The sequence below is a fragment of the Eulemur rufifrons genome, chromosome 3, assembly GCF_041146395.1.
Source record: "Eulemur rufifrons isolate Redbay chromosome 3, OSU_ERuf_1, whole genome shotgun sequence".
NCBI classification, from domain to species: Eukaryota; Metazoa; Chordata; class Mammalia; order Primates; family Lemuridae; genus Eulemur; species Eulemur rufifrons.
The window spans coordinates 1,528,845-1,544,541 of NC_090985.1; the positions used below are offsets into that span (position 1 = coordinate 1,528,845).

Sequence of the window (15,697 nt, forward strand, 5' to 3'; positions counted from 1 at the left end):
ATGTTCCTTCCGTAGGAACGGTCTCGGCCCCGTGAAGGAGGGAGAAGCCCAGTATGCCGTCGTCCACTGCACGGGCTACATCAAGGCCTGGCCGCCGGCAGGTAGGTGGACCCGCGCCTGTGTCCGAGGCTGGGTGCTGCTCACACCTGACCGTGGTACCTGTCAGAGATGTAGTCTTATGGGAAGAGGCAGGAAAATATTCTTATTTTCTTTTATAGTTAGAAGATAATGATCTTTGTAATTGGAAACAGTCCTGCTACTTGAAACAAAGGTTTCTAAAAAGAGCTAGTTCTGCAAAGGTGATTTGAGCCTTAGCGACTCATTGCTAGGTTCTGTCACCAGAGCACTCGGTGGAGTGAGAGTGGCAATTTGAAATGATAATCATACCCAAGCCATTAGAGCAGCGCAGTGAGTATCTCTCACACTCACTAGGTTGGTTACAATAAAGGACAGGTGATAACCAGCGTTGGTGAGAATGCAGAGAAGCTGGAGCCCTCACACGCTGTGCGAACGAGAAATAGTGTCGCCAAACACAGTCTGGCAGTTCCTCTACGTGTTAGACACAAAGCTACCATCTGATTCAGCAATTTTCACTCCTAGCGATACACTCGAGAATTGAAAACATAGGTACACAAAGAAATTTGTACATGAATATTCATAGCAGAATTATTCATAATGGCCAAAAAGTGGACACAGCTCACTTGTACACCAACAGATGAAGGGATAAGATGTGGTGTATTCATATAAAGGAATATTATTCAGCCGTGAAAGTAAATGCGGTATTGGCACAGGCCATAATATGGGCAAACCTTGAGAATGTCATGCTAAGTGAAAGAGACCAGACACACAAGGCCACGTGCTATATGATTTTGTTTATGTGACATGTCCAGAATAGGCAGATCCACCAAGACAGAAAGTAGGTGTGTGGTTTCCGGGTGGTCCACGGAGGGAGAATGAGGGGTGGCTGCTGCTGGGTACAGTGTTTCTCTGTGGGGTGACATGAGTGTTCTAAAATTGGATAGTGGCAATAATTGCACAATGAGGTAAATATACTAAAAACTACTGAATTGTACACTTTAAGATGGTGAATTTTGTGGTATGTGAATTATATCTCAATAAACCTGTTCTTAAACAAAAGGATATATACAATATTAAACCTTCTGTTTACACTTTATGGCCCAGAATGTGGTATATCTCAGTGAATGCTGAATGTCAGCTTGAGGACACTGTATTCCACTATTGGATGAACTGTTTTTTAAATGCCAATTAGATCAAGGTGACTGATAGTGCTGTTAAGGGCAACTATGTCCATGTTGAGTTTTCCCTGCTTGACGTATCAATTACTGAAAGAGGAATGTTGAAGTTTCCAATTATAATAATGCTTTTGTCTGTATCTCTTTATAGTTCTATTAGTTCTTGCCTCACATGTTTTGAGGCTCTGTTTTTGGTACATACGTGTTAAGGATTGTTAAGTCATCTGGGAGCATTGACCCCTTTGTGTAATGTACCTCTTCATACTGACAGTTTTCCCTGCTCTGAATTCTGCTTTGTTTGAAATTAATATCACTTCTCGAGCTTTTTTTTTATTATTGTTAGCATGGTATATCTTTCTCTATTCTTTTACTTATAACTGTTTCTTTATATTTAAAGAGTTTCTTGTAGACAACATATAGTTGAATCTAGTCTTTTAATCCACTCTAACAATCTGTCTTTTAATTGATATATTTAGACCATTCACATCTAATATGACTATTGAGATAGTTTGATTAATGGCTACCATGTTTTCTATTCATTGCACTTATTCTTTATTTCTTTGCCCCCTCTTTTGCCTTCTCTAGTTTTCATTGAGCATTTTATATGACTTCATTTTCTTTTCTCTCAGTATATCAATTATATTTCTTTTGAAATATTTTTATTATTTGCTGTAAGTTTGAAGTTTACCTTTACAACTAATATAAATCTATGCTCAAATAATATTATACCATGTCATGGGTAGTACAGACACCTTATACTCTTACACTGTTGCTCTCATTCATTTCACTTGTCCATATGCTGTCGTCGCCCAATGCACTGTTATTGTTATTCCTTTGAACAAACAGATGCCTATTAGATCACTCTTCCTTTCTGTATGGAGATCTGAGTGACCTACGCCATGTTGATCTTCCTGAGGAACTTACTTTAATATTTCTTGCAAGACAGCTTTACTGGTGATGAATTCTCTGTTTTTGTTTTTTTGTGGAAAGTCTTTATTTCTTCTTCACATTTGAAGGATAATTTCACTTGATATAGAATTCTAAATTTATTTATGCTGCTTGGTATTCTGTGAACTTCTTAGATCTGTGGTTTGGTGTCTGTCATTAATTTTGGAAAATTCTTGGATATATTTTTTTAAATATTTCTTCTCCATTTTCTCTTTTTTCATCTTTTGGTATTCCAATTACACACATATTATATCTTTTGAAATTGTACCAGAGTTTTTGTTTTGTTCTTTTTTTTTTTATATTCGTTTTCATTGTTTTTTTCTCTTTGCATTTCAGTTTGGGAAGTTTCCAATTGACATATCTTCAAGTTCACTGATCCTTTCCTTGACTGTGTTCAGTCTACTGATGAGTCTATTAAAGGCATTCTTCATTTCTGTCACACTGTTTTTGATTTCTAGTATTTCCTTTTAATCCTTTCTTAGAGTTTCCATCTCTTTGCTTACATTATCCATTTGTCCTTACATATTGTCTTTTTCTTCATTAAAGCTTTTAACTTATTAATCGCAGTTATTTTAAATTCACTGTCTAGCCATTTCAAAATCAATGTCACAGCTGAGTTCTGATGCTTACTTTGTCTCTTCCGACTGTTTTTTCTTGCCTGTTAGCATGCCTTGTAATTCTTTGTTGAAATTCAAACATGATGCATCAGCTGGTAGGGAATGAGGTTAAATAGGCCTTTAGTGTGAGGTTTTGTGTTAATCTTGCTAGGAGTTGGGCTCTGTTGAATGTGTTGTGGCTGTAGGTGCAGAGGCTATAAATGCCCTTCATATCCTTGGTTTTCTACCCTCCTGCCTTTGGGTTCCCAAAGAGCTGCTTGTTAAACAGAGTCTGTGCCTGGCCCCTCTTCAGCTGTGACCCACTGTCATCACACGGTGACGCCTGTTGGTGTGGTGATGGGAGTGGGGGAAGGGAAGTGTTGGTGACCTTATGATTAAATCTCAGTCTTTCAGCCGACCTGGGTCTGGGGCTGTGACCTTCGCAAGTGTTTCCTGGCTCCTCCTCCCTTGGGCTGGGATTCCTAACTGCCTGGGGAGTAGCTCTTTGTTATGGAGAGTGCTCTGCACATATTTCAAAATGTTTATTTTTGCCCTCCTCCTGCCAGGGATGAGGGTGGGGGATTGTTTTTGGGTTTTCACTGTGAGCACCTGGTGGGGCTCCTGGTACTCAGGAAGGTGTGGGGGCCCATTTGTGTGCATTCGGAAAACACTGTTTAAAGATACATGCAGTAAAGTTTAAAAATGTGGATCCATTCATTCGACACATGCTTGTTGGCCGCCTGCAATATGTGTGCTAATCACTCTTCCACAGTAAGTAGGTAAAATAGACACAAGTCTGTACTCTGAAGATGAAAATGCGCAATCAACAAGATGGCTGATCAAACACATGGCACGTTAGATAGCTCATGGCAGGAGTCGTGAGCCTGCAGGTCATTATTAAAGCCATAAACCTCTTTTACCCCTGGGGAGAGAAGAAGCGGAATGGGGCCAGGAAGCCCTCCAACTACATGAGGTATTTTTTGTTTCTTTAAGATAAAAATTACATAGAGTAAATGTAGCGGAATGTTAACATGTTTTAAATCTGTATATTTAAGAAGTTACAGTTATACATGATGACTAAGTCTCAAAGATCTGTTGGACAACATAGTGCCCGTAGTTAAAATAAGTTATTATGAACCTGAACATTTGTTAGGAAGATAGCACTCATGTTAAGTGTTCCTACCACCGAGAAAAACAAAGATGAAGCAAAACCAGAGAACACCCACCACCAACACAGCAACAAAAGGAAGCTTCTGGGTGTTGTGGATGTGTTTATTCCTTGGTTGTAGGAATGGTAGCATGAGTGTATACATATGTCCAGATTCACCAAATTGTACACATTTGTTATGTACAGTTTTTGTATACAATTGTACCTCAAAAAAGCTAGAAAAAAAAATCTGTGTTTGGATACAAGGTGTTTGTTATAGTAATATCTATAGATTTTTGTATTAAAGCATAAAAATTAAAAATCAGATTATAGGCCGGGTGCAGTGGCTCATGCCTGTAATCCTAGCACTCTGGGAGCCCAAGGCGGGAGGATCACTCAAGGTCAGGAGTTGGAGATCAGCCTGAGCAAGAGTGAAACTCTGTCTCTACTAAAAATAGAAAGAAATTATCTGGACAACTAAAAATGTATATAGAAAAAATTAGCCAGGCGTGGTGGTGCATGCCTGTAGTCCCAGTTACTCGGGAGGCTGAGGCAGGAGGATCACTTGAGCCCAGGAGTTTGAGGTTGCTGTGAGCTAGGCTGACGCCACAGCACTCTAGCCCGGTCAACAGAATGAGACTCTGTCTCAAAAAAAAAAAAAAAAAAAAAATCAGATCATAAAAAATCATGGCACACAAAATATTCTGGCCACAAAATCCAACAGATTTACTGATTAATGAAGGCCTACAACATATATTTTTGTAATATAAAAGCAAATACCAATAGTATATTTCAGTGACTATAATAAATCCTGGTAAATAAATTTGAATCAATTTACAAACATTGCATACAGAGGAAGCAGCTATAGTAATAATAATTGTTACAAATCAAGCTGCAAAATACACACTTTTAGTAAATTCCTACACGGGCCACTGCAGTTCACATAAACAAACAAATATTTGAATAAAAAGGGACACAAGTATATAGAAAAGTATACGTTGAAGAAATACCAGTGCCATCTTAATGCTTAGAGTAAATAAAATATTTCATAGACTCTTGGCAATTGGAAAGCGAATGAAAACAATGATGAATTCTAAGATAAACTAGCTTGAACTTAATATATAACATTGCCTATGCTGGACAATGGGTTATGTTAGCATTGGGTTATTTACGGTAATGACAGATTGGGTCTGATACTAGGAGAATGGTCGAAGCGGCGTCTCCAGCCAGCTCACGCGCCTGCCACGAGCCTTCCTCTGCTGAGATACAAATGTAACAGCGAGCGCAGCCGCGCTGTCCCGACAGACTGACCCGGCTCGCAAGGCCTGCCCTCCACAGTGTGGGTGCTTTGGAAGCAAAACAGTTTCTAGATACTGTTTGAAATGTTTTAGAAGTGAGTTTTCTATGTCAACAAATATAGTAAGCACATTAATGCAGTTCTTAAATGTCCCCGGTAATGGTAACAAGCACTTAATGCTTACCGTGTGTCAGACATAATCATAAATATTTTTGGTACATTAACTCATTTAATTATCACAACAGCCCTATGGAATAAGCACTGGTATTATTTTTATGTGATAAACAAGCAAACTAAGGCACAGTCAGAGACATAACCTGCCTAGACTCACACAGTGAGTGAACACATAGTGGGGGCAGGATGTGGACCTCGTCATCTTGCTTCTACATATGTAGAAGCACACACGCACACGCACACACACGCACAGGCATGCATTGCCTACAACAGGGATACCTTCTGAGACGTGTTGCTAGGAGATTTTGTCATTGTGCGAACATTGTAGAATGTACTTCTGCAGACCTGGGAGGTACAGCCGTCTACACACCTAGACTACACAGTGTGCTCTCTTGCTCCTGGGCTACGAGCATGTAGAGCAGGGGCCTGCCCTGAACACCGTAGGCAAATGTAACACGATGCTAAGTATTTGTGTTTCTAAACATAGAAGAGGTACATTAAAAGTATGGTATATAATCTTATGGGACCTCCGTTGTATATGTGGTTCATCATTGACCAAAATATCATTATGTGATGCATGACTATATCTATGTCAGTTTAACATATATACATATACATTGAAAAAATTTTTCTACTTAGACCATAATGCACAAAATTGTCAGGATGTTGTTTTCCAGAGGCCTCCAGCTGGATGCAGGGACAGGGACTCATAGGGTGGTGACGCTGTCACGGTGTTCAGAGCCTGGACTCAGCTTTGCACGTCCAGGAACAGTCTTGCCGATGCTCTGGAACTGCCCGGCCCAGGGAGTGCGAGAGCATTCTCGGAAGCTGACGATTTAACCAGGTGCCGTTCGGTAATGCCAAGTGGTTCCTTGGCGGGGCCGCGGGTGCTCGTGTCTGAGGTCCAGGAGCCTGTCAGGTTTTGAAGTCCTTGAGAAGCCAGATTTGCATGAGCAGGTTGTTTGAGGAGAGGAAAATAAGAGTGGAGGGACGTGGACCGCTGGGAGGGAGATTCCCCATGGGGCTCAGTTCTCCGAGCATCTGTGCTGGCAGCTCTCGAGGAAGCCATCCCCGAGCAAGCCCTCAGGGGCACCTGACGCAGGCCCGTCCTTCAGGGGGTGCACAGGCGACTGCAAGAGAGTGCTCAGGGACGTCAGCCCTGGGGACAAAGGAAAGGCCCCTGACCCACGTAGGGTCCCATAACAGTACTGCCATATTCTGCCTCTTGGGACCTCATTCCCAGGTGACCATCTCATTCTTCTTGATGCACTCTTCATTTGCATTAGTTAATCATTCTCTTTATACCAGGCAAATCCTCTTCCTGCTTCTGGCCTCAAAGTGTTCCCTTTTCTTACCACTTGATTTGAGCTGCAGGCGTATATCACGTGAGAAATGCCAGGACTGAGGTAAGACTCTCACTAGCGCCCTCGTGGGTGACGGGGAGAAAGGAGGCTGCGGCCCACGGTCCAGCCTGCAAAGCCGTGTGGGACAGTTGCCTGTGGCTCCGTGACTGTGAGTGTCCACGCACAGGGTGGTGAGGGTGGCAGGACTCACTACTGATCACGTCTTCAGTGATGGCCCTTGAAACTTTTCCACATGAGAAATGGTTGGAGGAGGCAGGGTGTTTATCTTGGAGAAAGTGAGACATGAGTTCTGTCTTCAAGTATTTGAGGGGGTGTCATATGAAGGAGGAATTAATCTCACTTAGGATAGTGCCAGGAGGCACAATTTTGACCAAAAGAGGAAAGTTACCGGAAGGCAGATTTTAACTCAATAGAGAGAAATGAGCAAAGTATATGAACAGGGTGGTAAAAATGTATATATAGACACACTAAGCATGTGGGAAAAATTCAGCCTCACTGTTAATCAGAACTATACATTAAAATAATTTGATATCATCTCCCCTTACTTATTAAATAACAAAAATAGAAAAGACAAAGTAAACAATGTTAATAAAGTTCAAAAAAGTAGACACTTTTATGTACTACTGGTGAGAATATAAATTAGTACAAATATTTTATAGAATAATTTGGCAGTATGTATTAAATGCCTTAAAATGTACGTTCTTTAAGATACAGTAATTCCACTTTTAGGAATTGATTTTAAGGAATTAATCAGATGTGTAGTGTGTGTTCAAGCATTATTTATAATTGTGAAAATCTCAAGTTAATCTAAATTTTAATGATAGAGAATTGGTTAAAAATAGCACGGGGCATCTGTGTGATAAAACACTGGACAGCCATTAAACAGGCAGGCTCTCAAAGGGTGTTTAAGAGCAAAGAAAAGTTGTATGGATTATTAAAAATAATAGACTATAAAATATGGACTTAATTCCAATTTTATATTTAAATTATAAATTAATCGAGTATACCTATACATTGAAAAATTATGCATAGAATATGAATCACTGTTGTTTCTGTATACTAGATCATTGGAAACTTTTTTCTTTTCTATTCATTTCTGCATTTTCCAAACTTTTACATGACTTTGATAATCAGAGAAAATGCCATTTTTGAGAAATTAATCTGAATTTTCTAAAGAGGCATTCCAGACAATTGTATTGAATGGTTTGTACTGAATTTAGAAGTTGTGTCTTTCTGTTTGTTTTTTGGGTGTGGTTTTGTGTTCAGTTGGTTATGTTGTTTTGAAGACAGAGTTCTAGGAAGCAGGACCATCTCCATGCATGATGGCTATGGCACGCCTGCGGGAAACGCCGCCGATGCCACTGTGTTCTGTGATTGTTACGCTGTTTCTTGGTTGGTAACTGCATTCTTAGCACAGGTAACACTGTTTTGCACTTACTGTTCAGATCCCCCAGAGCGAGGGGCGTGCTCTGTCCACGGTCTCACCCCAGTGCACAGCGCAGACCCGACAGTGTGTGTTTCATGAAGACTGGGTGGGTGGACGGACCCAAGAAAGGAAAGAAAGAGGGGCTCCTGCCTGGACAAAAGAAATAATCCGCCTAGACCGATGGGCACGTGAAAGAATTTCTTGCCAGAATTTCCAAAGCCGTCTGTAGAAGCCACTTTCCCAGAAATCTCTTAAGACAGTGGAGACAGCCATCTTGCCCGGATGTGCTGGCTGTGGTGAGGTCACGGCACCCTTGCCCTCGTAAGGTCCTGGAATTGGAGCAGCGGAGCAGCCGCTCACTCGGTTCGTGAGGAACACTGCCCCGGCTTGCTTGTAAACTCGAACTCCTTAATTACAACAGTGACTTGGTCAGGAAGTATGAAGATTCTGAGCACCAAAGTTGCTAAAAATATCTCTACAGCTGAGCAGCTGAGGCAGATTTTGTGGAGCAAACAGGGCTTTGTAAACATGCTCTTTGACACCCTGTCACCTGTGCTGATGCCTGAGCGGGTCGGTTGTGCTCACGGTTCTCCAGGGGCCTGCTGACCACGTTACACACATGTTACGGCGTATTCCGACATACTCCAGGAACCCTTGCTGTGACACAGCAGCTTTCCCAATTAGCCTCACAACGTTTGTACTAAATAGGTTTCATTTAAAATATCTAGGGTGTAACTGCAAGAGAAGGCGGCGTTCCAAAAACAGCCAGTCCTTGTCTGATAGCTGTGCAGTCGGTTGGAAACCACGCACGAGGGTTGCCTTTCACACATGGTGGATGTGTGCAGAGTGCAAAGCACACGGCAAATCTGAAGATGTGAGTCGCCTCCACCCTGCTGTCACCGCCCAGCACCTTGCATGTCACCGACTTGCAGGGGTCGGCCACCGTGCAGCTTTGAGCCAGAAGTCGTTTCTAGAACGGAGGCCTTCTTTTCCAGTGACCAGCATCCGATTTCTTGGTTCATCACACAACAGTCCATGGAGAACGTCTGGTTAACCCCTGCGTGGGGGAGCCAGGGCTGACCCAGGGGAGGGGCAGCGTGACCCAGAGCAGGTGACCTCCCGCTGGGACCATGTGGATTCTTGGCCCCTTGTGTGATTTCTCACTGGTGAAGTGATGCTTTTGTTCCCTTTGCTGCTGGACTTTCAGTAAGCCTTGGCCACAGCATGCCAGAGGCCTGAGGTTATTTTGGGGTTTTGGCTGGAATCTGCCATGGTCAGGCCAGTGCTGTCACTTCACCGGACAGCTCAGCCTTGCCGTGAGCTCATCCACAAGAGCCGTGCACTTCTTGCGGTTTGCTTGTTGAACACCGTGTTTGTTTTCCTTCACTTGAAAATCTCCCAAAGCTGCTTGTTGGTATTGAGGCCACCAACTCACAAGGCGATGCTGGACCCCTACTCTCTGCGCCCCCGGCCTTGCCTGCGTGGCACGAGTACCTCGGGTCTCGGTCTCCTGCTCAGGGTCTCACCAGGACGTCACAGCCACAGGCTTAGCTTACGAGACGGAGAGCACTGCTTGGCCAAGTCCCCCGGCCTCTGGTTCTCAGGCAGGGCACAGTCACTCCCATGTCTCCTTCCACGTGCACTGAGCTCCCGCCACACCCAGGCCCTTTGCCAGGTCCTGGGACGCCAAGGTGGGTCTGACACGGTTCCTGCCCTTACGGAGCTCACAGCACAGCGGAGGAGACCGGTCGGCCTGCAGGTCCTCGCAGAGCCGCGCCCGAGGGTCGTAGCAGTAGCAGAGGCACACGCAGGGAAGCGCGCACCGAGGTGGGGGGCGCGGGAGTGCCAGGGCTGCTTCTCTCCACGGCCAGGTCTCGCAGAAAGACGAGCAGGCAAAGAGAGAAAGTGACATTTGAGCTGAAATGTAAACATAAAGAAGTAGGAATTGGCTAGTTGAAAAAATGCACTGCAGACACGGAAGGAGTGTGGATGCGGGTGAGGGAGCTGCCGTAATGCTTACGGTTTTCACTGGCAAGTGCTTGCTGTGTGCCAGGCTCAGGGGAAAACCCTCCGTGTGCATTTGTGCCATTTAACTTGCGCGACCCCGTGAGGTGAGTCGCTACGATCATCTCCACTTTGCAGTGGAGACACTGGAGGATTGGCACATGGAGTGGTCAGCCCAGCTCCCGCGGCTGGCGGTAGTCATGCAGGCTGGCAGCGCCAGGCTTTCCCGGCATCCTGACCATCATGCGCTGCTTTCTCCGGCGAGACGGGCTGTGTGGGCGCCACGTGGGATCCATCACGGCTGGTGGGGGAGACAGCGGAGGGGGGTGCGTCAGGTCCTGGGGGTGGGGCCTTGTGTGCTGAGCCTTCCCTGCACTCTAGGGAGAGTCACTGAGGGTTTCTAAAGATCATTCTGGAAGTTGGATTGACGAAGGAGGAGGGCAAGCTAGGCCTGAGGGCCAAGGCTCCAGGAGGACGAGCGCTCACTCGGCAGCCGGGGGAGGGGTGAGGCTGCAGCAGGGCGGTGGCCGTGCCCAGGGACGGGGTGCAGAGTCCCAGAGCTGGGAGAGGCCAGAGGACTGGGGCAGGGCAGGCCACCGGTGGGGTGGCAAGGCCACAGCTGGCGGGCGTCGAGGCTGGGCTGCGGCCCAGCGGCATGAGCGCAGCGTCTGTGCTTGAGCAGCGCCCGACTGCCTCCCCGCCCCGCCAGTGAGCGCGGACGCTGTCTGGGCTTCGCACCCAGAATTTAGAGTTTAGGTACTTGATAATTTTTATTGTATATCTACCTATCTGTCAGCATCTATCTATAGTAATTGATCGATAGCCATCAGTGGATGTATCTGGCAAATATGTCTATCTTTCAAGAAACAGGCTTGCCATTTGCAGCAAATTCCGTGACCACCTCCCTGCACATAGACCCCAAGTCGGCTTCCCTGGTTTCGTCGCTTGCTCCTCATCTTCCCCGCACCGCGCTCCTCCCTGGTCTTCCCCGCACCGCGCTCCTGCCTCGTCTTCCCGCACCGCGCTCCTCCCTCGTCTTCCCCGCACCGCGCTCCTGCCTCGTCTTCCCGCACCGCGCTCCTCCCTCGTCTTCCCCGCACCGCGCTCCTCCCTCGTCTTCCCCGCACCGCGCTCCTCCCTCGTCTTCCCCGCACCGCGCTCCTGCCTCGTCTTCCCGCACCGCGCTCCTCCCTCGTCTTCCCCGCACCGCGCTCCTCCCTCGTCTTCCCCGCACCGCGCTCCTCCCTCGTCTTCCCCGCACCGCGCTCCTGCCTCGTCTTCCCGCACCGCGCTCCTCCCTCGTCTTCCTCGCACCGCGCTCCTGCCTCGTCTTCCCGCACCGCGCTCCTGCCTCGTCTTCCCCGCACCGCGCTCCTGCCTCGTCTTCCCCGCACCGCGCTCCTCCCTCGTCTTCCCCGCACCGCGCTCCTGCCTCGTCTTCCCCGCACCGCGCTCCTGCCTCGTCTTCCCCGCACCGCGCTCCTCCCTCGTCTTCCCCGCACCGCGCTCCTCCCTCGTCTTCCCCGCACCGCGCTCCTCCCTCGTCTTCCCCGCACCGCGCTCCTGCCTCGTCTTCCCCGCACCGCGCTCCTCCCTCGTCTTCCCCGCACCGCGCTCCTCCCTCGTCTTCCCGCACCGCGCTCCTGCCTCGTCTTCCCGCACCGCGCTCCTCCCTCGTCTTCCCGCACCGCGCTCCTCCCTCGTCTTCCCCGCACCGCGCTCCTCCCTCGTCTTCCCCGCACCGCGCTCCTCCGTTGTCTCTGTTTTATTCCATGTCTCCGTGCCAGATGGTTCTTTAAACAGTGGCTTTCGGGAAGGGTGAGCATGTGCTGCGTTTCATGATGCCTTGCGAGTTTGGGACGTTCTCCCTCCTGCTGCCGCACGGCCACACGGAGAGAGCCTGGGCCCCGGCTGCCCCGCCCCGACCCCCGCCCCCCGCCCCTGGCTCTGGGGACGCTGCCCCTTCCTGTGTGGACCCGAGCGTTGGAGAGAAGTCTGAGACCGACTTTTACTTTTCTGTTCTAGGTATCCTGTTGTTCTTTTCTTTCCGCCTTGGCACTTGTGGGTTGTTACTTCCTTGTCGTTGGAATTCAGGATTCCCCCAAATGCACGTGGTGCAGGTTTGTTTCCTTCATCCCCGTGGGCGCTGGGGGTTCGGTTTGCAGGCTCGGCCTTGCCCCCCCCCCCCCCCCGCGGAATCGACCTGCACGTTTTCAGAGCTGCTCCGCTCGTCTCTGGACGTTCCGGCCGATTCCCGGGGTCTGCGTCCCCTGCCACTCAGATTGTTCCTCGTCACGTTAACTTATCCTTTTCTTCCAGAAGCGTGGAGAATTTCTTAATCCAAATCTTTTACTCATGATTGCCATTTAATTTTTTAAAAGCTTTGGCATGTGGCCTTTCGGTCTAACTCAATCCTTGCAGAAGTAGGGTTGTGCCTTTTTCATAAATACATGTCCCCTTAAGCCACACTGAGCAATGGCACTTAGAGTTTTCCTCTCTTTCTACAAGGGTTGTCTTCTCTAGCGGGGCGTTTGCTCTGATTCTTTAGCTCAGTACCTTCTTTTTCATAGGCTTCTGAGTCTTGTTTTCTATGTGGCTCAACATAGGGAGGTCTTCCAGGCCCTGGCAAGGGCAGAAAAGGAATATCTAGCTTTGCTGCAGTGTCACTGTCACCTGACCAGAAGTTCACATGTCTGCACACAAGGGCCAGGGCTGGGCATGGGAGATGACCGAAGTCCCCAGCAACCCCAGTGGCAGTGCCGCTGTCCTGCCCTGTTCTGTGTGGTCTCGAGCCAGGGCGGCTCCAAGCTTGTGGGTTGGTCCTGCTGGGGCCTCCACACGCTCCCCAGGTAGCCTTTTCCTCGTACACAGGGAGTTAGCGTTCAGTCGACTCTTCCCTCAGTCCCTTCTTGCCTGGATCAGGCGCTTCTCCGCCTTCCGGGTTCTGGTGCCGACTGACCTTTACTCCTCCCTGATTCAGGCTCTGGTCACTTCCGTCATAGTTTGGGAGGGACAGGTGGTTACTCAGTGGTCTCAGGTCGCCATGTTAAGCCAAAAGCACCACTTGTGCTGCAGAGTTTTGCTTAGCGAAATGGGGGACCCATCTCTTTAGGGTCACCAGCAGGTGACATGCAAAGTGCCTACAGGTCGGCATTTCCCAGAATACCTTCCAAGGTCTAAGTCCCCAGGGGACCACCGTGAAAAGCAGGTTCCACGGTCGGCATGCTTGGGAAGCCGCAGCCCGTGTGACCCTCCCAGGTGGCCACACGCCAAGTTGCACGTTAAGTTCTCCGAGATTCCTACAGTGATGAAACCTCTATGTCTTTGTTTAAACTGTGTTTCCCAAATGTATTTGGCCAAAGAAACTATTTTATTTTTGCCTAAAACTTACTAATACTCCCCCAAGACTACTTTGGAAGTGTGCCGTGAGCAAGTGCCCTGAACTGCTCGCAGCACAAAGTGGTGGTCTTCTCCCCTGGGCTTTTCGGGCTGCAGAAGTATGTCTTAACTCACATGTAACAGTGTGAGTCCCCGGCGGCCTCCACTCAGGGTTACTGACAACCGTCCACCTTCCCCCGAGTTCCTGGGTCAGTGCAGTCCTGGGTAGGAGAGGAAGAGGCATTGCTGGCCAGTGTGGAGTTTCCTTCCAAACGGCAGCATCCGGTTACATTTCATCTGTGTGTTGTGTACGTTCCTCAGGGTTTATTTAGGCCTGGCACGGGGAAGAGCGTGTCCAAGGAGAAGGTAATAATGTAGGGCACAATGAGCTTGTGAAACTGATGAGGGAATTGTTAAAATCTGTTAAAATAGCTGGAATTATCCTATTCTTATTAAAAACCACTTTGATAAACATCGCAGCTCCTGCCAGGAAGCTCTCCCTCCTGACCGCTTCTCTCCGCCCTGGAGTCCCGCCTTGGCCACGGGCCCCTCCTCAGAGCAGAGAGTTTTTTCCCTGTCACAGCACTAGCCACATGGCACCGTAATCACCCGGTTGTCTGTTTCCCCACCAGCTGGTGAGCCCTTGCGAGTGAGAACCAGGTCTCATTCCCTGCCAAGCGCCTGGTCCCCAGCAGGGTGCCGGGTGCTCACCTGCAGGTCGGACCACGGAGCGTCGGAGCCCAAGGGAAGCCTGGGTGTCGTCTCAGGCCGGCCCACTGCCCTTACGGAGGGAGAGCCTGAAGCCCTGCGAGGTTCTGCGTCTCCGCTGACCCTCCCACCCCTCAGCTCACAACACTCCCCTGCCCTTGACCCCGGCGCAAAGCCTGCGCGGGAGGCCTGCAGCCACACGAGAGAGAGCCGGCCACACGAGACGCCAGCTCGGCCCTGGCATGACTCTGCCTCTTCTGACCGGCGCCACGGACAGCCTTGTCAGCATGGCTGAGTGCCAGGCCCTGTGGGCATCTGAGGCCACAGCAGCACTGCAGAATAGGGACCACGATTGTGCCCGCTTCACAGACGGTAACTGTTACTACCATGTCCCAAAGCCGTGGGAGGTTAAAGGCTTTTGCAGTCAGTCAGTGACGGAGTTGGGATTCGAGTGAGGACTCCTGTGGTCCCCAGCTGGCGCCGTGGATAACCACCAAGCCACACTGCCCGTTAGCTGTGTCTTCTGCCATGTTGGTGCCGGGTGCAACGGCCATTTTCCCTGTAAAGGATCCTTTCCTGTCGCGAGGCCTCAAGGCCTCGATGGTGGCAGCCTGTGTCCCTGACCTCCAGAGAGCATCCTGTCCCCACCATTTCAAACGTAAAGACTGTGCCTGTCTGAATCAAGAGGTGACCCGCAGAGCTCAGCCGATGTGCTCTGAAAAATTCTCTCCAAAGGATACAAATGTCCACTTTGCTTCCTGTGCTTGGGCCACAGGTCACTTTCTAAAAGGCCCCTATCAGTGGTCAGTGCTGTGTAGGGAGGGACAGGAGGACACACCCAGCCGGCCTGTAGCAGAAAGTTATTTTATTCTCCAATCAAAAATACTCGTCTTTCACATCGTATATCCCTCCTCGCTGTCAAGCTTCTTACTTGGATAAGCTGACACCAAACACATGCTGAGATGTACTTTCAAATTTGCTAGAATCACTTTCACAAGTGGGACGAATGGCTCTGAAATCGCTGGCCAGTGGAGGGCCTCTGTTCTCTTTTTTAAAGGACTCAAATATGGTCAAAGCTGTGCTTTGGCAGGATGACAGTGGAGATAGGGTAGGTGGTCAGGGAGAAGCGGCAGCGGAGGGGAGAGAGGTGGGGAGGGCGCTGGAGGTGGATTTGCAACAAGAAGAGACTGCCGAGTGCCAGGAACGGGGCACCCTGCGGAGGCAGCACCAGGGAGGGGGTGGGGATCCGTGGTCAGGGGCCACTCAGGGAAAGAGCAGGCTCTGACGGGGAGGGGAGTCACAGCCAGGGAGGGGCTGGGGACAGAGCCTGCAGGAGGCGGACAGCCGGGCGTGGGCAGCATACAGTTCCCAGGGGAGAGGGGAAGGCGCTGGTTCGGGTCCG

At 48.8% G+C, this 15,697-nt stretch overlaps 1 protein-coding gene across 1 annotated transcript in view; it reads left to right on the top strand.

Annotated features, from left to right (window-relative positions):
• The window catches only part of ARNT2 (aryl hydrocarbon receptor nuclear translocator 2), a 158,324-nt gene that overhangs the window by 90,049 nt on the left and 52,578 nt on the right, over positions 1–15,697 (top strand). The window contains exon 8 of the mRNA XM_069466528.1: positions 16–101. Coding sequence (XP_069322629.1) covers positions 16–101 — 86 coding nt within the window. The remainder of the gene's footprint in view (positions 1–15; positions 102–15,697) is intronic.